The sequence below is a fragment of the Takifugu flavidus genome, chromosome 12, assembly GCF_003711565.1.
Source record: "Takifugu flavidus isolate HTHZ2018 chromosome 12, ASM371156v2, whole genome shotgun sequence".
Classification (NCBI taxonomy): Eukaryota; Metazoa; Chordata; class Actinopteri; order Tetraodontiformes; family Tetraodontidae; genus Takifugu; species Takifugu flavidus.
This window is the reverse complement of record NC_079531.1, coordinates 63,998-84,429: the sequence shown is the minus strand read 5'-3', so window position 1 is coordinate 84,429 and position 20,432 is coordinate 63,998. Positions and strand designations below refer to the sequence as shown.

Below are 20,432 nucleotides of genomic sequence, written 5' to 3'. Positions count from 1 at the left end.
CTAACCCTAACCAACCCTAACCCTGACCCATCTGGTGATGTACACAACCCTAACCCTAACCAACCCTAACCATAATTCATCTGGTGATGTACACAACCCTAACCCTAACCAACCCTAACCATAACTCATCTGGTGATGTACACAACCCTAACCCGAAACCAACCCTAACCCTAGCTCATCTGGTGATGTACACAACCCTAACCCTAACCAACCCTAACCTAGCTCATCTGGTGATGTACACAACCCTAACCCTAACCAACCCTAACCATAATTCATCTGGTGATGTACACAACCCTAACCCTAACCAACCCTAACCCTAGCTCATCTGGTGATGTACACAACCCTAACCCTAACCAACCCTAACCATAATTCATCTGGTGATGTACACAACCCTAACCCTAACCAACCCTAACCATAATTCATCTGGTGATGTACACAACCCTAACCCTAACCAACCCTAACCCTAGCTCATCTGGTGATGTACACAAATGCCTTTGTGGGTGTCGGTCAATGTTTCGGTGCTTTGGCACCACGTCAAAGTTTGAGAAGATCAAGCTAGCTGAGGTTTTGAGGAAAGACTTCTGATAACTGACTCAGTCATGTAAAGAAGTTCTTTTTTCCCAAAACATTTTGAAGTGCATCTTATTTCATCATTTCCTAATTCAAATTTAGTACATTTGAACATCTGCCATTGTTTGACAGTTTCTCTCCTGTTTTATTTCTGCTGAGGTGTGTTTATTTTCCACTACATGTTTGGGATTTCACCATAACGTGATTTCAATTCTATGTATGTCCTGTACATGATACATCAGCCTGGTCCTGCTCACGGTTTCTTCCTGTTAAAGGGGAGTTTTTCCTGCCACTGTTGCTTGTTGGGGGTCAGGCCCTGGGATTCTGGAGAGGGTCTAGAGACCATTTTGATTGTAAAATATGCTATATAAATAAAAATTGATTGATTGATTGAATTGACAATAGTTAATGTTGCTTCATTGATGTACAATAATTTTTTTTATTTAACATGTAATTAATTGTAATTCTATCTCACCTTTGGAACCTCTCTGGCCAGTTTCTCCCGGAAGACCTTGGACTCCAGGTTGTCCATAGAGCCCCGACTCTCCTCTGAGGCCCATTGGTGGTTGACTAACACTGTGGCAGGGTAAGACTTGTCCTTTCTCACCTTTGGGACCCACTGGTCCCACAAATCCCTTTGGTCCTGGTGCTCCACTGGAGCCAATAAAACCTCGGGCACCCCGATTCCCTGGCAAGCCCATTAAGCCCGGAGACCCTTGCTGACCTGACCACACACATGAAAAAATGCTGAAGCTTCAGACAACCTTCTTTGTTTTTAATCCTCCAGATTCAGAGTAAAATACCATAGTCAGCATTTAGGTACCTTTCAGTCCTGGATTTCCAGGATTGCCTGGTGTTCCTTTAGGTCCCGGATTTCCTGCTTTACCTTTTGGCCCCTGAGGTCCAGTGTCTCCATTGTCTCCATCATCTCCAGGTATTGGAAGGTTTGTTCCTGGACTGCCCATCTCTCCAGGACACCCTAAAACATTAAGGATAAAATGTGAACCTTTTCTTTGCAAATATCATTTATGAAATCGTGTACGAAAAACATAAATATGTGGGAAAAACCTCCATTTATACACTTCAGCAATTTGCTATTATACAACTATCATTAATATATAGTTTTTTTAAACCTGAAATTTAAATCTGACCTTGCTCTCCATCTGGTCCCATACTACCAGTATCCCCTTGAGAACCTGGAACCGGGTCTTTACAGTCTGGACCAGGCTTACCAGGCGGTCCAAAATATCCTACTGGGCCTAAAACAACACATAGTCAATAATTTGCTTGAGTTCTGTTTAAAAGTGGATAAATTAAAGTGCTACAGGCCTTTGGATCCTGGGGTGCCTGCAGGTCCAGGTGGGCCAGGCTGTGATGATCCAGGGGGTCCTGGAGGGCCTGGAGGGCCCTTTTCTCCTGGAAGACCATTTGATCCTTGTGGACCCATAACTCCTAAACCTAAACAATTGCTATTATTTTTCTCCAACCTCATTAAGAGAACGTAGGAAACACACTGGTCAACATCTGTCCAGACCCAAAGGAGCATTGATCCGAACACCACAACTATGGCTCATTAATTCACTCTTATCCTGATGACAAACAATCAAATATTAATTATCTGTCTTCCAATCACTTCTTGTTCAGAGGAAAACTGGAAGCAATTGTCCATGCAACGAAAATGTCGAATATTCTGCAATGAATGAATTATTTACAACTTAAGCTCGTTATATTCAATGTTCATTTAAGCAATTTTGCTAACGGAAAACTTTCCCTTAGATGGCAGAAATCTCCAATGGACTGATAAAGGGTTAGGGTTAGGGTTAGGACCGATAAAGGGTTAGGGTTAGGGTTAGGACTGATAAAGGGTTAGGGTTAGGACTGATAAAGGGTTAGGGTTAGGGTTAGGACTGATAAAGGGTTAGGGTAAGGGTTAGGGTTAGGCTGATAAAGAGTTAGGGTTAGGGTTAGGGCTGATAAAGGGTTGGGGTAAGGGTTAGGGTTAGGACTGATAAAGGGTTAGGGTTAGGGTTAGGGCTGATAAAGGGTTAGGGTTAGGACTGATAAAGGGTTAGGGTTAGGGTTAGGACTGATAAAGGGTTAGGGTTAGGACTGATAAAGGGTTAGGGTAAGGGTTAGGGTTAGGGCTGATAAAGGGTTAGGGTTAGGGCTGATAAAGGGTTAGGGTAAGGGTTAGGGTTAGGACTGATAAAGGGTAGGGTTAGGACTGATAAAGGGTTAGGGTTAGGACTGATAAAGGGTTAGGGTTAGGGTTAGGGCTGATAAAGAGTTAGGGTTAGGGTTAGGACTGATAAAGGGTTAGGGTTAGGACTGATAAAGGGTTAGGGTTAGGACTGATAAAGGGTTAGGGTTAGGACTGATAAAGGGTTAGGGTTAGGGTTAGGACTGATAAAGGGTTAGGGTTAGGGTTAGGACTGATAAAGAGTTAGGGTTAGGGTTAGGACTGATAAAGAGTTCCATTGTGTAAGTGGAGCTGGGAGACTTGTACCCCTGGTTCCGATGTCTCCTTTGACTCCTTTTAGCCCATCGAGTCCGTGAAGTCCCAGCGGGCCAGGAGGACCTAAACGAGCAAAGCATATTAAGATTCTAAAAATCTTTAGGACTTCTTTACGTCTATGTAGAAAATCCCAACCTTGTTGATGACCATTATTTAATATTTATGCTTTACCCATCGTGATCGGCTCAGATATCAACGCTGTCTAAAACATTCGTAGAATGTGAGGTGAGTGACAGTCCATTTACATGATGCTAAAATAATTAGTTATTGCCTCATTCCAACCGTAACTGGACAACTAATTAGAAACACGGTAGTCAGACTGATATTGCTGCACTGCATATCCAAATAGGATACATAAATAACGCTAGAGGATATCATTTGGCATGTAAACAGCTTAATCTAATTTAAACTGGACAACACGTGCAGATGTTCCACAAACTTTGCATTGGTGTATGTCCCAGGACAAAAACATTCAGGAAAACTAGCATTAGCATGTTCTCATGTTCAACCTCATCAAGGAATAACACACATCTTATCAGCAAAATAAGTAAAGTTGTTATGATTAGTAAGTTTGTGTTAGTATGTGTGTGTCTTTCCACCATTGTCTTGTGTAGGGACTCCACCCATCTGGTTTTGTTCTGGTTTCCTTCCATTTTGTGAGTACCTGTTTTCTGTTAGAGGTGATTAGTTGGTGGCTCTTTAGGCCAGTCAGCCTTTCTGCCTGTGCCAGTGTGTTTCCGATGGTCTGCCAGCACCTCGGTGAGTGTGCAACGTGCGTTTTATGCCTGCGGTTCTGTTTTTGTAAATTAGAATCAGAAGGATTTTTCTGCATTCCTGAGTTTTTCTGTTACACTTTGTTTTTGGCCAATTAATGGATGTTGTTGAAGGCCTGCTTAAGTCCTGAAATATTTGAGCTTTACTGGATTGCCTGCTTGTGGCTCACCCTAACAAAAGTGTACATTAGAAATGAGAAGATCAACGCTGCACCATGAGGTGTGTGTAGATTCTCAATCATCCACTCGTGCTGCACCATGAGTGATTTTTCTGCCTGACAACAGTTGTTTTTTATAATGTAACTGTAAAGAGGTCCGTACAAACCCACTGACGAGATGCATGTTGCCATCTACTAGAGGAAGAAGCCTTTCCAGGAACTATTTCTTTTCCATTTGCATGTAAACTGGGACAAGGAAAGGATTCTGGCAGGACGCTGGGCTGCTCTTTCTGTCCTGTGACCTGAATGCAGATGTGCACTCAACCTTTTACAGGTTCTTTCAGCAAGTTTTCAGTGAAAAGCATTGTTTTTGTAAAAAAAAGGGTTTCTTTTTAGATAAAGGTGTGTTGGTGTGGTGAACTTATGTGTTGAAGAGTCAGACATGGAACAAACTTTGTTAGGTTTGTTAGATGCTTTTGCTTTAGTTTATGACCAAGCGATAAAGGATCATAAAAGCAACAAAGTTAGTTTCCTCATATCTTGCCACTCCCTCTTTTGATTTTTGATATTTATCTTTTTAATATTCTTATTTATTTAATGTATTTTTTTTGCAGTTTACCTGCAAATTAAACATTCAATGGGTTAAAAAGCAAAACCTTTTTTGAAGTTCAAAAAGCAAATTCTCAAATCAGTGATCATTTTCAATAATTATATGAATCAAAATTGTGATTTTCTTTTTTTGCCATAATCGAGCAGCCCTACAAGACACCAAAATGTAATTATGACCATATTTTATTTAATCTCTGTATGTAAACGTGCTGAGTGAAAATATTTCAAATAAAATCATCTAACGTTTAATCAATGATTTACTCTCATGAAAAAATGTTACATGCACACAATAGTACAATACTGATGGTCTAAAACAAGTGAAAGTTATAGAACTGGAACTTCCATCAGTCTTGAAGACCAGTTCTTTCTTGAAACACTGACCTTGGAGTCCCTGACATCCTTGTGGTCCTGGAGGACCATCAGCTCCTGTTCTACCAGGAAAACCTGGAAATCCTGGATGACCTCTGGGACCTGGGGGACCAACCACACCTACAAGTGTACAGACGTAGCACAGAGTTGCATGAACTGCCACAGGCTATGGTTTCTGTGCTGCTAGGACCCAGGTACAAATTCTCAGGTGCAGCTTCGTGTTTTTTTTAGGTGTATTTTTTTTTTCATCATTGATAAAACGTATGTTGTGCTACTAAGCTAAGCAGACATTATGTTTTATTTACTGCCTTTCATACTTGGTGTCCCTCTATTCATATTAGATTTGAACAACTGAATACTGTTGCATTTTAGTCGATGGTGCTAGTTACTATGCTAAAACATTTGGAATGTGGAGTCACACCCAAAAAACTCTCTCTCCAGGTGTTTGGTGGGTGTGGCATCTTTTAGTTTTCAAAGCAGGACAAAAAGGTTGGATAACCTACTAGTTTAAGAAGGCTAACTTTACAATGATGTATGATAAGAAGCGCTAAATTGCATGTGCATGGTAAGATTTTGTGTACTTGTACTTGCAGGTGATCCACTAAAGAAATTTGCCCAAGGTCCCAGAGGTGCTGTGACGGCCCACTAGGTGGCCTCACGTCTGGGTTTAATATTTGGGATATGGTGTCTTTGGCTGCGCCTGGTCTGGTGTTGTGCTTGGCCTGCAGATGGAGCTGTCTGGACCTGTTTGGGAGGCCACCACTCCGGGTGGGGCTCATTAACCTGATGAACCAGTGATGGCTTAAAAACCCGTGTTCAGGACGGAGATGGGGCTGATCGGGCTGAGGGTCAGCTGCTGCCGAACGAAATTGGAAACCTTGCCGAACGCGTCCACTGGAGAGTGCCAGTCCCATTGTTAAAGCCTCGTTGGGATTACCCTCGTTGGATTCTGATTATACCCTGTTGCACCCTACTGCTTTCACCGTTACCATTGACTGTTCACTTTACTTTTCAATAAATCCCTTTTTGTTAAAAGTGCTTGGTCTCCCTGTTTATGTTGTGGTCATTCGGAACCAAGTGGTCATGACAGTGCAAACAGCAGTATTTAAATGAGTTGGTGAATGTAGAGGAAGAGCGAAAATGAAATTTAATTCAACTGAGTTGGAAATGCTTGTCGTCAGCTCTCAATGGGGTCCCCAAAAGACTGGTGCTAGGACCACTGCTCCTTAACGTATACGCGACCTTGTTGTGGCCAGTCTTCTGCTCCCAAACCACTGCTATGCAAACAGCACCCAGCTGTAGCTGTTGTTTCCCCCGGATCAGTGCTCAGTCTCAAACAAGGTTTCAAGCTAACGAACATGTGTGCATGGATACAGGACCCCATCACAAACCGGACCTTGCAAAGACATTGATTTTGATGCTGTTGTTAGTGTCGGCATCAGACAATATTAATTTAGCCCGATTCTGACCCGACACGTGTTGCAGTGAACCGTTGACTGTTGCACCTGATTATGAGTTGTTGCATTGCAGAACATGTGTCTTTACCACTTGTACTGCGACATAAGCAAAGATTGGCAATCTAATCTCTTCATGAGCACGTGTCAGAATTGTTTTGTTTTATACATGTTCTATAATGTGGTCCTAAAGAACTCGCATTGTTCTGCCTCCCTGACCAGTGCCATTGCTCTTGGCAACAGCAGACGATGTTTGGGTGGGTGGGTGAGTTCATACTTGTAGTATGGCCATATGGTCGATACAAGACACCAAATGGATCCATGACACCATGTCTGATTTATGTGGTCTGATCTAGGCATACATCACGCACCACCTGCTGCCAGGATGACAAAACTTCCACAGCCGCCCTCATGAAACTGGTTCCCCATCCCAAAGTAGCTTGGGAAAAATTAGCCGAAGATGAATTAATTGGCCTGTACCACTTTGCTTCAACAGACAATTGCTTTGATAGCTAATTTGTGAGTGGCCAGAAGTGTTGTTTACCTCAAAGAAACTGCTGCTGCTACTTCATTCCTGACAAATGTGTTCAACTGTCAAAGTTATCCGGTGGAACTAGTGACTGAACATGTTTTTTTTTTTACTTCTTAGTTGCTCGGGACATTAATCATTACTGCTGTTTAACTACTATCCTCAAAGTAGTGGGGAAATAGAAATAAACTGGATGTTTAACAACTTATCTGCTGATATTACAGGCCAGCCCTGAATTTCCTATGTCACTAACTTTCACCTTATCAGGCCACACCCAATGCTGTGCCTATATTTTCTCCTGCTACATGGCCATCTTTGTAACGGCAAGCTTTCCACCCCCTCCAGATAGTGGCTCAAACAAGACCTGCAACCTACAAATCCTCAGATGGCAAGTTGTAGATGTCATTGTCAGCTGGTGGAGGCACTGTGATGCTTTGAGAAATATTCTGCTGGCAATTGTTTGAGGAACACAGCAAAAGGTTTGAGATATTGACTTCACTTCAATCTAGCCAGGCATATCTGAGCTGTGCTAGTTACCGGTAAATAATGGAAGCTCTATCTTGTAACTTGTGCCTTGCTCACACTGACTTTCAGAGTCATTTCATTGAGGTGCTGTTCAGTTACTGACTCTGTCATCTGGTCTGGACTTTACATCAGCAGGCGTAGCAGATTTCACGACTTTGTCTCCAAAATCCTTTGTTTTTAAACTCACTCCTGAAGCGATACAAGAAATTCCTGATTTATTTATTTTTTCCACTGCATCATGGACATGGGGCAGAGAGGTCCCCTTTAAGTCCTTTATGCAATAATATGTACTGAAACAACTGCTACAGGTCACTTCACTCGGATCATCCTCAAATGAAATTAACCTCTAATTTTAGTAAGGTACCTTCTTCCCCAGGCTCCCCTCGCTGGCCTGTGTCTCCTTTGTATCCAATATGTCCTGGACTACCAATTAAACCAGCTCCTCCAGGATCCCCCGGTGCTCCTGAAAGTCCTAGTTTAATAAGTAATAAAAAATATATATCTTAATTCTTGTCATGTTCAAGAACTCAAAACAATGATCACAGCCAACTAGTGAAGGTGATTTCAGTCTGAATCAGAATTTAACAAACAAATTTGATTTTATTTTCGTCTTTATTTTCTAAAACCAAATCCAGAGCATCACCTGTGGGTCCATCATCTCCTGGTGGCCCCCTGTCTCCAACCAGACCAGAACAGCTGAAAGAGTCTCCTTTATCACCTGAAAACAAGCATCAAGAATCAAATATTGATATTCAAGTTTTAGTAATTTTGTCAGTTGGGTTTAAGGTCAGTTCCCACCTTTGGGTCCAGTATAGCCTTGGTTACCTGGTGCTCCATCCTGTCCTGGACATCCAGGGTCACCCTTAAGACCAAAAGCAGGTTGCCATATTTTATCCAAATAGATTTTACATTGTTTACCTATAAACTGATTAAAATCTTGCCAAAAAATTAAAATTGGAAGAACAAAAACTCTTTCCAACTTGTTTCAAAGAGTAATTTGAGTTTCAGTTGCTACCAGAAATTTCACTGAATATTGGAATTATTTGAGGTTTAAAGCTTACATGATCTCCCATTTCTCCTGGAAAGCCAAAAAAGCCTGGAAGTCCAGGTAGTCCAGGTGATCCAGGTGGTCCTGGTTTGCCACAGGCACCAAGTAGTCCTGGGAGACCTCTGATGCCCAGATTTCCATTTATGCCTGGATATCCTGGGTTACCAGTCTTTCCTTGAACTCCTTTGCTTCCTGTAATGATATGAGCATCATTGTAACTGATTTTGGGGGAAAAAAAAATCAAAAGCAGCACTGAGGTCCAGCAGAACCAGCATAGAGACCAGTCCATGATCTGAAGCTATGAGAAGATCATTAGTGACTTTAAGAAGTGCTGTTTCTGTGCTGTGATGAGCTCTAAAGCCTGACTGAAACATCTCAAACAGGCTGTTCCTCTGCAGGTGCTCCAGTAACTGAGTCACCACCACCTTCTCTAGAACTTTAGAGATCAAAGGAAGGTTGGATATCGGCCTATAATTTGCTAAGACATCAGGATCCAGTGATGGTTTTTAAGCAACGGCTTAATCACTGCCACCTTGTAGGACCGGGGTACATAACCTGACACTAAAGAACCATTGATCTGGTGTCATGAACCAGCTCATGGATCAGACAAAGTAGGGAGAACACACAGGATGGATTTTAGAACAAAGGGAATTTATTGATTGATCAGGCAAAACAACAAACCAAAGCAGAACACCCAAGCAGTCCTGGTGGGAGCCAAGCAAGCGAGTGACTGCCCAGACTGTGGAGCATTTATAGCCCTCACAGCTGATCAGTCCAGGTGAGCTGGATCACCACTTAGCAGTTGGTCCACCCCCTGCCTGCAGAAGGGAGGAGACAACAGAGAGGCAGGCAGAGAAGACACAGCCAGGGTCGTCACACCCCCACCCATAAGAACGGAGACCACCAAGGTCATCCGAAAAAACGTACCCAAAACTGACCCCGGAACCTAAGCAAAAAAAACTACTGTATTAGTATTTAGATTCAGGTGGCTACAGTTACCTTGTGGCCAAATTCCTTAAGTTGGTAGGGTATGCTGTCACCACCTGAAAAGACAGAGTACTTAACCCTGCAGAAGAAATTCCCTTAGGCTTCGGCGACCTTGTACCTAAGAAAACAGACAGGGCAGACTAACCAACAGTAAGATCTCTACCACTCAAAAAGCACGAGACAGGGCATCCGCCATACCATTCTCCGTGCCCTTGATGTGACAAATATCGAGCTGATAGGGCTGCAAATATAAGGCCCACCTCATCAGACGCTGGTTTGGATTTTGTAGGGTCTGTAAAAATGTTAACGGGTTATGATCAGTGTACACTTTCACGGGAGCACCCGTATTTAGGTACACCTCAAAATGCCTCAGAGCCCAAATCAAGGCAAGTGCCTCTTTCTCAATCACCGAATAGTTCAATTGGTGGGAATTGAACTTTCGGGAAAAAAAACTGACAGGTTTGTTGACACCAGATTTTTCCTCCTGTAAGAGGACCGCACCTGCTCCTACATTACTGGCATCAACCTGCAGTATGAAAGGCTTATCAAACTGTGGGGCAGCCAGCACTGGACAAGCACACAGGAGGGACTTGACAGTATCAAAAGCCAATTGACACTCCCCTTCTCCCTCTGCTGACCCCCCACCAGCACCAACCTGGTCAGCGGCCTTATTAACACAAAGAGCTGGGTTTCCCCCTGACAGATATGTACGTGCACCCACAGGCAGTGTGGCTCGAACAAAATAAGGCTTCATCAGGTTGACATGACAAATTTTCCTCCGTTTAGGCATAGCAACCATATAGTCCCGCTCAGAGACCTTGTGCAATACAGTAAACGGGCCAGCAAAACGAGCTTGAAATGGTGAACCCACTACTGGCAACAAAACCAGGACTTGGTCCCCAGGTGTAAACTGCCGTTGCTCAGCACAACGGTCAAACCATGCCTTCATCTTCTTCTGGGAAGTTTGTAATTTCTCTTTTGCCAAGTGCCTAGCTACATACAATCTGTGTCTAAAACCATCAATATACTCAATTAAGTTTTGTGGTGGCGTAGAGGGTTGACACTCTGGTTGCAACACAGCCAAAGGTCCACGCACCGTGTGTCCAAAAATCAAATCATTAGGGCTAAACCCCGTACTTTCCTGAACCACCTCTCTGGCCGAAAGCAGCAACCATGGCAATCCCTCCTCCCAATCACGACCAAGCTCCGTGCAGAAAGAACGCAGGAGTGATTTCAAGGTTTGATGAAAACGCTCTAAAGCACCCTGGCTTTCTGGATGGTATGCAGACGAAACATTGTGACGGATGTTCAATTGCTGTAATGCCTGTGCAAACAACTTAGAAGTGAAATTGGAGCCTTGATCACTTTGCACCACTTTTGGAATGCCAAACACTGAAATAAACTGAGTCAGCGCCTTAACTACGGATTTAGCAGTTATCGATCGCAACGGGTACGCAGCAGGGTAACGGGTAGCTTGGCACATGACCGTTAACAGATATTGGCTACCAGACTTTGAAGGAGGCAACGGTCCCACACAATCAATGATTAAATATTCCATTGGCAAACCAATAGCTGGAATTGGATACAGCGGTGCTGGAGCAATGGACTGGTTAGGCTTACTGGTCAACTGACAAGTATGACAAGTTTTGACAAAATCTGAAACATCCCGTCTTAAACGAGGCCAAAAAAAACAACCCAGGATGCGAGCGCAGGTTTTCCTGACCCCCATGTGCCCTGCAATATCATCATGTGATGTCTTTAACACCAGGTCTCTGAATTTTAACGGTACCAGTATCTGGATGACAGCTTTGCCCAAGAGGTTGTCCATATGAGGAACCCATTTCCTCACCAGAAGGTCATGGAGTATAAAGTAACCCTGAGAAGCATCATTAAAGTCCTCCATGGGAAAAACTTGGTCAAACAACCCTCTCAATGAAGAATCTACTTTCTGCTCCTTATTCAACTCACCATGTGGGAGAGACTGCAGAGGGACAGGTATGAAAAGAGGCATTTTCTCGGCCTTCTTTTCACAAGCAGCACTAATGTTAGCTTGGGCCATAGCACGGGTTACTGCACAGGCGGTAAACACTTCTGACACAGTGGCACACTCCTGGGACATGGAGGGCACCAGAACAGGAGCATGGTCGGCCTGGAACCCCACCTGATCTGGCCACACCCAATCACCTGCCAAGTCATTACCAAGGATCAGGTCTACCCCATCAACAGGAAGTTCAGGGCGAACAGCCACTTCTACCTCACCTGACACCAAGGCAGAGGTAAGTTCCATTTTGTGTAATCGGACAAAAAGAGGGACCAAACCCATTCCACGGACAACCACACACTTACCAGTATCAGTATCTGAGCTAAAAGGCAAGATTGCCTCTCGCACAAAAGAGTCTAACGCACCCGTGTCTCGTAAAATGGTCACAGAAATCTTTCTATCACTCCCTGGAATGGACACCAAGCCTTTAGAAAGGAATGCGGAATAACCTGCCTTCATATCCACAGTTTTGGACTGCAGCGCAACCCCAGACATACCCCGTGGTGCAACCAAAACACTAGACTTAACCTGCCCAACATTTGACCTGGGTTTGTCAGGGCACTCATTTTTCCAATGACCCTTTCGCTTGCAATAATTACAAGTACTACCATCTTCAGACCTTTTCCAAGATGGACGTTCAACCCAGGGGGGTGAAAGTGAAACTGACTCCAGCCTCCCAGGGAGGAAATGGCTCTTATGAGTCAAAACATACTCGTCAGCTAGCACAGCTGCTTTTTGAGGAACTTTAACCTTTCTTTCATTTATAAAGGTAGCTATACTGTCAGGCACACAGCTTTTTAGTTGCTCCAGAATAATGAGGTTACTCAGTTGTTCAAAGGTTTCAACGCCAGATGCACCACACCAACGATGAAATTGAGTGTCCAACTCACGCACAAATTCCACATGAGTCTGTGTATCCTGTTTACGAACACTCCTAAAGCGCTGCCTATAAGCTTCAGGGACCAATTCGTATGCTCTCAAGACCGCTGCCTTGACATGGTCATAGTTTCGGCCCTCTGATTTGGAAAGTGAGGCATAAGCTTCCTGTGCCTTGCCAATCAGAACACACTGAAGAAGGAGGGTGCGATCGTCATCAGACCAACCCCTGGTCTCTGCCACTCTCTCAAATAAGGAAAAAAAAAGATCTGGATCCCTCTCGGTGAAGCTTGGAACCAAACGTAAATTAGCTAGTACATCAAAAACACCCTTCTCCGGAACAGAACCAGTATTTACCAGCTTTCCTTCCTTTAACAGATCTAGTCGACATTGCTCTAGTTCAAGTTTAGCTCTCTCAGTTTTCTGCCTCATGACTTCCATTTCCAATTCCCTATTCTGTTTAAAAGTTTCATGTTCAAATTGTAACCTCAGAAGTTCTTTTTGTTGCTCAAAGGTTAAAGACTCCACCCTAGCTGATGGCATGAACAAAGATCTTTTACTCAGCTCCTTTGTTACAAATATTTTATCTTCCATCAACTTTTCTTTCACAGCCACCCTTACCGTTTCTTTCAGCTTTTTATCTGTGATTTCAATTCCAAAGTGCTCAGCAATTTTCAAAAGTTGATCTTTGGTGCATTGGTCCAACAACTCCTCAGTGGGAGACTGAACAAACTCCTCCACCAAGGAAGCCATACTCCGTTGTACCTCCAAACAAGAGTCCTCAACCCCCTCTACCATAGACTGGAAAAAAAAAAATCGTCCTAATTAAGCTCAACCCTAGTCTTCAAGCAGTTACCGGTGAGAGGCTTTTAATCACAGAACCCAGCGGGGCTGGAAAGCACCTGCTATTCAGCCACTTCCAGGGAACCCCTGGACGTGAACCTGAGCATATAGCTCTACTCACTTTCACCACCACATAAAAGTTGCCACCACAGGTTCCCTACACAGAACCCATGGGATAAACCTACCAGGGGGTGAGACTCCAAAAACACCTACCCAGAAAAACTCACCGGTCTTCTGAAAAACTTGAACACAAAAATGTAATCAAAACTAAGCCCTGACACCATCACCCAAAGTGTATTCCTCCCTCTAAATCAAATCCTTTCCCTAAGCGATTGGACGAGCCCCCATTTTGTCATGAACCAGCTCATGGATCAGACAAAGTAGGGAGAACACACAGGATGGATTTTAGAACAAAGGGAATTTATTGATTGATCAGGCAAAACAACAAACCAAAGCAGAACACCCAAGCAGTCCTGGAGGGAGCCAAGCAAGCGAGTGACTGCCCAGACTGTGGAGCATTTATAGCCCTCACAGCTGATCAGTCCAGGTGAGCTGGATCACCACTTAGCAGTTGGTCCACCCCCTGCCTGCAGAAGGGAGGAGACAACAGAGAGGCAGGCAGAGAAGACACAGCCAGGGTCGTCACACTGGTCCAGGACAGAACTGCCTATCAATGGTAGAACATCCTTCAACAGGTGTGTTGGGATGGGATCTAAAGGACACGTGGTGGACTGGGATTTCTGAATTAAGACAATTCAGTAAAAAATATAGGGGTAATGGAGTTTCAGGGTTGAAGACCCTGTATGTTCCCACAATCAACACATCTGGTGATGGTCGAGCATCCGTTGGGATAATGGTTAGAACTTTATCAGTGAAGAAGCTCATGAAGTCTTCACCCTTAAGGGAAGAGGGGATACGTGGATCATAAACACAGTGACTCTTCGCTAATATGGCCACAGTGCTGAAAATAAATCAACGGTTATTCTGGTTTTTTTCAATAAAAGAAGAGAATATTTGTCTGATTTAGGCTGGATTGCTGTAATTTATTTCTACCTGATGGAAAAGATGACATGAGTTCAGTATTCACATCGATTTAGGGGAAATTAAAAGTAATGAGTAAATTGAAAAAGAAAATAATTCTAAAAATGTCACATTAATCAACATGAATCATACAGTGTGGAGTTGATCCATACCTCTTTGTCCAGAAAAGCCAGTGATGCCTGGTGGCCCACGTCTTCCCATTTCTCCTTTGATAGAGACAGACTTGGTATCTCCTATAAGTCCCGGGATCCCCTTTAAGCCTAGCGGGGAACAACAACATTACTGAATATAGTGTCGTATGTTATTTCATGGAAAAATGAAATTTTATATTTGTTGGAACAGGCTCTGACTTTATTTTACAGGTTACCGTAGTGATAGGATTTTGTTTGTGCTTGCCTTTCACTCCTTTCTGACCCTGACACCCTGGAGCCCCATCTTGTCCATTGACCCCTCTCTCTCCTTTCCTTCCAAGTGCTCCAGGAGCTCCAGTTTCTCCAGCTGGCCCTGGTGCTCCAACATTTCCCTGAGGGCCGCTCAGACCTGAAGAGATCCAGGGTTAGTCCTGTCATCACAGAACTAACGCAGGAAAAACTGATGGTGAGAACAGCTTACCTTTTTGACCCTTAGGTCCTGGCAATCCTGGGTCTCCAATGGTTCCAGAGGGGCCTTGAGGCCCAAGGTAGCCGGGAAAACCTGTAGCTCCTGATTTACCATTGGGGCCTTTAAAGCCAAATCCTGGAAAACCATCATCCCCAATCTCACCCTTTTCTCCTGTAAAACCTAAAGAGCAACAGAGATGGGACATCACAAGTATTCCTGAAACAAAGTAAACTGACCTCAGCTAAGTCATTACCAGGTGGTCCAATGGGTCCCCTAGGACCAAACATCCCCTGAGAACCTGGCTCTCCTGGTTCACAGAAATCGGGTGTATGCCCCACAGGGCCAGGCATGCCAAGGGACCCATCCTGTCCTCTCTGACCCTTTTGTCCAGGGCTCCCAGTTAAACCATGAAGTCCTGAGAAAATAAATCTGAATAAATTAAAGTAATAAAAAAGAAATTCTTGATGTTTAAATCACTTAAATAACCCCCACATCCCTTTAATTTGTTTTGTTCAAGAATTGCTCCTTTACCCTGAAGACCATCAATGCCAGGTTGACCAGGAACCCCTTTAGGCCCTTGAGAGCCAGTTGCTCCTGGGAAGCCAACAGGTCCTTGTGGTCCCACTTCTGAATCACCAGCTGCACCCCTGAGTCCAGAAGATCCGGGGAAGCCGGGAGAGCCTAGTGCACACATTTAAATAATTTAATGATGATGTATATGTACTATAGTGTATGTATAGTGTATATAGTGTATAGTACTATGATGTATGTACTATAAACTTGCTTGAAATCATTTTTTTTAAATAATTGCAAAACACCTTATAACAAGGCAAAGAATGAGGTTACTGGAACTTTACTTGTTTCTCCAGCTCAGGAAAAATCTGGGTTCTCAACCATTCAACAACAAAATACTCATTGCATACTACATTACAAGTCAGGTAATTTACCCACTTACACATCACCCGATTTAAGTAAAGACAAAGACATTATCTTTTATTGATTCGACAACAGGAGACAAACTTTTAGTCTAAGCAGTTATTTTCTGCTTGCCTTAGCTACTTAGCTCCTCACTATCCCTCTGAACATACTCGTGTTACCAATTTCAAACTTGCCTGGAGGAGCCAGCTGAATCCATATTTTTCCTGTATTAAGTTCAGAATCAATCCTTCACATGATGGTAACTACCATAATGTCAAAAAATTCATCTTAATTATTTTGATTCAAAAGTGGTCTGTAAAGGATTTGTACAAAAAGGATTTGTACATCTGATCACTCACTATACCATTTGATGAACTTTTTGTTCTGTGAAGACACTTGACATTCTTTAGCTCTACAACTTAACTCTCCATACTTCATCCAAAAGTCAAAACCTTTCTGTTCTTTGTCATTGGACTTAAAGATTAATCATACCTGGATCGCCATCATAGCTGAAGCCCTCAGGTCCTTCTTCTCCAATGTTACCAACAATCCCTGAAGGTCCTTGATGACCAGGAAAGGAGATATGTAAACATAGTATTTGTTATAATTGAATGTAAATGTATACTTCCAGTGTCACAAATTTTACACCTTGTCGTCCAGGTGAGCCAGAAAGTCCAGAATATCCTTTGTCACCTTTAGCACCATCTAGTCCAGATATGCCACGAAAACCAGGACGACCTGCTTGTCCGATAAAACCTGCAGAGAGACAGTTGAACTATGTGTCAGACTAATCAGCATAAAGTCTAACAGATTAACGGTATGGATACCTGCATCTCCTATCTCTCCATCCTCTCCAGGTGCCCCTGGATTCCTTGGTACACAGGGCAAAGTATCACCTATAGGAAGAGAAACAGGAAAAGGAAGAAATTATTAAAGATTAATTATTAAATTCTATTAACTATCTGCAAGTCTACCTCTTAATCCCTTTGGTCCTGATGGACCAGGGGGCCCTGGAGACCCTGGATCTCCAGGGTCTCCACGCCTTCCCACAGCTCCGACAACACCTGGTCCTTGGGTTCCAGATGGTCCAGATAAACCCTTTGGCCCTGGTAGGCCTGGAGGACCTCGTTCTCCGATAGAGCTAAGGAAACTGTCCCCCTGAACAGAAATTATAAGAATGACAACACAGTGATCTTATCTTTTGAAAATAAACTTAAAGGTTTAAAAAGAAGTTTCTGATATGAGAGACGGTTAATAAAATGGGTCTGTGATAACACACATGAATAATTTTACTTTCTTGATCTACTCATAAGTTCGCACCTGGGGGCCAGGTTCTCCAGGGACACCTGAAGACCCATCAAAACCTCTTCTTCCTGTAAATCCTTGTCTGCCAGATTGTCCTTGTGGGCCCCTATTCCCCTTTTCTCCTACAGACATAAAGAAACAGGATCACAGTACTATAGTGTAGTACAAAAATAGCCAATCCCTGATGAGTCCTGTACATATCATATCACTACAGATGTTATCTTGTCACAACGTAGTGAGGTTTTGTGTTTTGTCTCGTAATTTCCTCTTTTATTTTGAGAAGTAACTCTCAATTCAGGTCACTTGACCTGAAACGAGTCACCTGCCTGATTGTCCACCTGTTCTCCATTGTGCACACTAGCCTTTTGTCCAAGTCGCTCTTACATGGTACAGATTGCACTGAGATTGATTATTTCTAGAAAGACTCCCAAAGAATTTTGTAGAGCCTCCATTTAAAGAAGTGTATTTTTTCAGTTGGCACAATTTAGTTGGAGCATTTTCACCTAAATCCCTTACACCAGCAACAGCTCCTACGCTTGGCCTGCCTAAGTTAGCCTCTCCAGTGTCAAAGTATACAGGAACATCTGCACTGAGTATGGGCTGGAGGTCCCAGGGTCCAGGTGGGAGACACCCCCAAAAGTGCTGGAGAACAAGCAGGCCAAGATCCTGTGGGACTTCCAGATCCAGACTGACAAGATGGCGGTGGCCAACCAGCCTGACATAGTGGTGGTGGATAAACACCAGAAGACAGTGGTGGTGATGGATGTAGCAATCCCAAGTGATAGCAACATCAGGAAGGAGGAACACGAGAAGCTGGAGAAGTACCAAGGGCTGAAGGGTTAGTGGTCCCAGTGGTGATCGGGACACTAGGGGCAGTAACACTCAACCTGAGTAGATGCTCCAGCAGATACCAGGAACCACATCAGAGATCTCTGTCCAGAAGAGCTCAGTCCTAGGAACAGCTAAGATCCTGCGCAGAACCCTCAGACTCCCAGGCCTCTGGTAGAGGACCCGAGTCTGAAGGAAGGAGGCACCGCCCAGGAGGGCGAGGAAGAGATTTTTTTATATATATATATATATATACATCTTCTTGGGCTGGTTCCCGCCGATTTGTGTTCCTACATGTGGCAAGACTCCAGTCACAATAGCTTGCGGTCACAGGACGTCCCCCACATGGTTCCTAGAGCCAACCCAATCTTGGTTCCAAAAAAATAAATAAAAAGCCTTCAGGTATACTGCTCCTTGGTCATGGAATGAGTTACTGGACGATTTGAGGCTACCTGAACTGATCACTTTGGTTTTATTTAGTCCATTCTCAAGGATCACGGGACAGGTTCTAAAAATGAAATTTTATTTGTTCAAATCACCCATATCATGATATTGGGACATCCTTGGTTACTTCCTCACTTATCTGTCACTCTCCATCTGCAGCAGGCACAGGGTTTTCCATTTGGACGGGTCTTCAAGACCCTGTATAGATAACAGTACTCCTAATGACATTACTATTAAGAATCATTGTCCTCCCCCCTCTGTACCCTCCACACATGGCTGGCCTCTGCCATTGCATCTGGGTAGTCCCCCTGAGGGTGTTGATCTGCCAACGGAACCAGGTCAAAAAAGCTGGTGACTGTGTAGGTGTGGACCAATCCAATGTCAGTGTCGGTTTCAGGTGAAAACCAGATGTATGACTGACTGGGCAAAAAACAAGTTTCTTTGGCAGAATGCAGAAATTCATAATTTGATTCTGATCAGACATTTTCACAATATGTTGAATGTGATACAAAACAGCACATCTGCAGACAGCTTTATTTCCACCTGTGCAGACTCTGAGTGTCTTGGATCAGTGAAATGTAATTTGCATATAAATTTTAATCAATCAAATAAACAATGTAAAATAATTTATGAAATAATTTATCATCAAACTCACCTTTAATATCAATGACTGTAAAATCCCCCTTCTGACCTTTCAATCCTTTGACACCAGGGAATCCAGCAATCCCCTGTAAGTCAGTAATTAAAGCAATCATCTTACAATCATCTTCCAGTCTTACTGCAGTCTCTGGTAACTCACCTGCTGTCCTCTCTGGCCTGTCTCTCCAGGTGACCCTCTGTCTCCTCTTGGGCCTGGGGCACCCGGAGCTCCTGATGTCCCTCGAGCCCCCTGCTTACCCTCTGGACCAGGTTGGCCCCTAATTTCAACTGGGGGCCCACAAGAACAGTCTCCTTGACTCCCTGCAACAAATGGGTAGACAACAGTCATAAATGGTAGCGTGTCAGAATTAGGGCGGCACGATTTTTCCAAAAAAAATGTACTCTAATACTGACACACACAAGCCCAAATGTTCACTTTTTCTGGTCACCCTATGATTAGTCGATTAATCGAGAAAATATTTATTCACCATTAAAATAAATAAATAAATCAGTAGTTGCAGCCCTAGTCAGAATCTGACAAACTTTCACAGCTGTATCCTGCTGATAGGGATTTGGGATACAGAGACACTCAAATACACTGCTGTCATGTGAGATACACTCTGAAGTGTATATCAGAAGTGGTATTTCCCCTTTTCCATGTGAGTTGTTAAAAGTTGAAGGAATGGCCACATAAAGGGAGGCATGAATTCTTCCCAACATCCACACTGGTCCTGTCTGGCTGCTTCCTGCTTCCTCAGACTGGGGGACCACAGTAAACATCCCAAAGCCTCGCTGGTTTTGCAGACATAGCAACTAGACTTCCCATATTATCTTTAATAGGTTTAATGGGGTGTAATGGTGGTGGGAAATTTTGTACAGTGCTGTACGTTTCTTTGGAGATGCTAATTTCCCTGGTGGACACCCCCTAAAGGGATCAATAAAGTACTCTTGAATCTTGAATCTTGAAGAGTCTGGTAAACATAGGGTCACCATCCAAAGGTCTAGATATTCAGAACACTAGTTTTGGCCTCAATGGCAATGATCCCCACCATGTCAGTGCCCACTGTGTCAGTCAGAGGCAGCATGGCGTTATTAACCACTCTACCTGTAAGATCCAAACTTTCCCTGTGTACGATCCACACCAGGTCTGGAGCTTTGGACCCCCATTCTTGATGAGTGGAGCTGGCAGCATTATTGGTGGTTTCGTCTGAGTAGTGTATTCCTGTCCTTACTGGGCTTTTCATAGTTTTGTGATGTAACAGTTGGTTTGGATTAAACTATGACAGTTGGCAATACCGATTTCGTGGCAGCTTCCAATCTTGTCTGGTCCTGTTTTGTTTTTTGCTAATTCTGGCTTTGC

General features: G+C 43.5%; 1 protein-coding gene across 5 annotated transcripts in view; it reads right to left on the bottom strand.

Moving 5' to 3' along the window:
• The window catches only part of col4a4 (collagen, type IV, alpha 4), a 40,770-nt gene that overhangs the window by 5,741 nt on the left and 14,597 nt on the right, over nucleotides 1–20,432 (bottom strand). For all 5 annotated transcript variants that reach the window (XM_057048486.1, XM_057048489.1, XM_057048487.1 and 2 more), the window contains 22 exons: nucleotides 19,233–19,393; nucleotides 19,089–19,161; nucleotides 17,177–17,283; nucleotides 16,831–17,014; nucleotides 16,684–16,752; nucleotides 16,505–16,612; nucleotides 16,349–16,417; nucleotides 15,470–15,619; nucleotides 15,192–15,353; nucleotides 14,951–15,118; nucleotides 14,735–14,878; nucleotides 14,491–14,598; nucleotides 8,564–8,742; nucleotides 8,301–8,364; nucleotides 8,146–8,220; nucleotides 7,867–7,974; nucleotides 5,007–5,114; nucleotides 3,077–3,148; nucleotides 1,900–2,028; nucleotides 1,722–1,829; nucleotides 1,394–1,549; nucleotides 1,046–1,294 (listed from right to left, as the gene is read on the bottom strand). In XM_057048486.1, coding sequence (XP_056904466.1) covers nucleotides 1,046–1,294; nucleotides 1,394–1,549; nucleotides 1,722–1,829; nucleotides 1,900–2,028; nucleotides 3,077–3,148; nucleotides 5,007–5,114; nucleotides 7,867–7,974; nucleotides 8,146–8,220; nucleotides 8,301–8,364; nucleotides 8,564–8,742; nucleotides 14,491–14,598; nucleotides 14,735–14,878; nucleotides 14,951–15,118; nucleotides 15,192–15,353; nucleotides 15,470–15,619; nucleotides 16,349–16,417; nucleotides 16,505–16,612; nucleotides 16,684–16,752; nucleotides 16,831–17,014; nucleotides 17,177–17,283; nucleotides 19,089–19,161; nucleotides 19,233–19,393 — 2,751 coding nt within the window. The remainder of the gene's footprint in view (nucleotides 1–1,045; nucleotides 1,295–1,393; nucleotides 1,550–1,721; nucleotides 1,830–1,899; nucleotides 2,029–3,076; nucleotides 3,149–5,006; nucleotides 5,115–7,866; nucleotides 7,975–8,145; nucleotides 8,221–8,300; nucleotides 8,365–8,563; nucleotides 8,743–14,490; nucleotides 14,599–14,734; nucleotides 14,879–14,950; nucleotides 15,119–15,191; nucleotides 15,354–15,469; nucleotides 15,620–16,348; nucleotides 16,418–16,504; nucleotides 16,613–16,683; nucleotides 16,753–16,830; nucleotides 17,015–17,176; nucleotides 17,284–19,088; nucleotides 19,162–19,232; nucleotides 19,394–20,432) is intronic.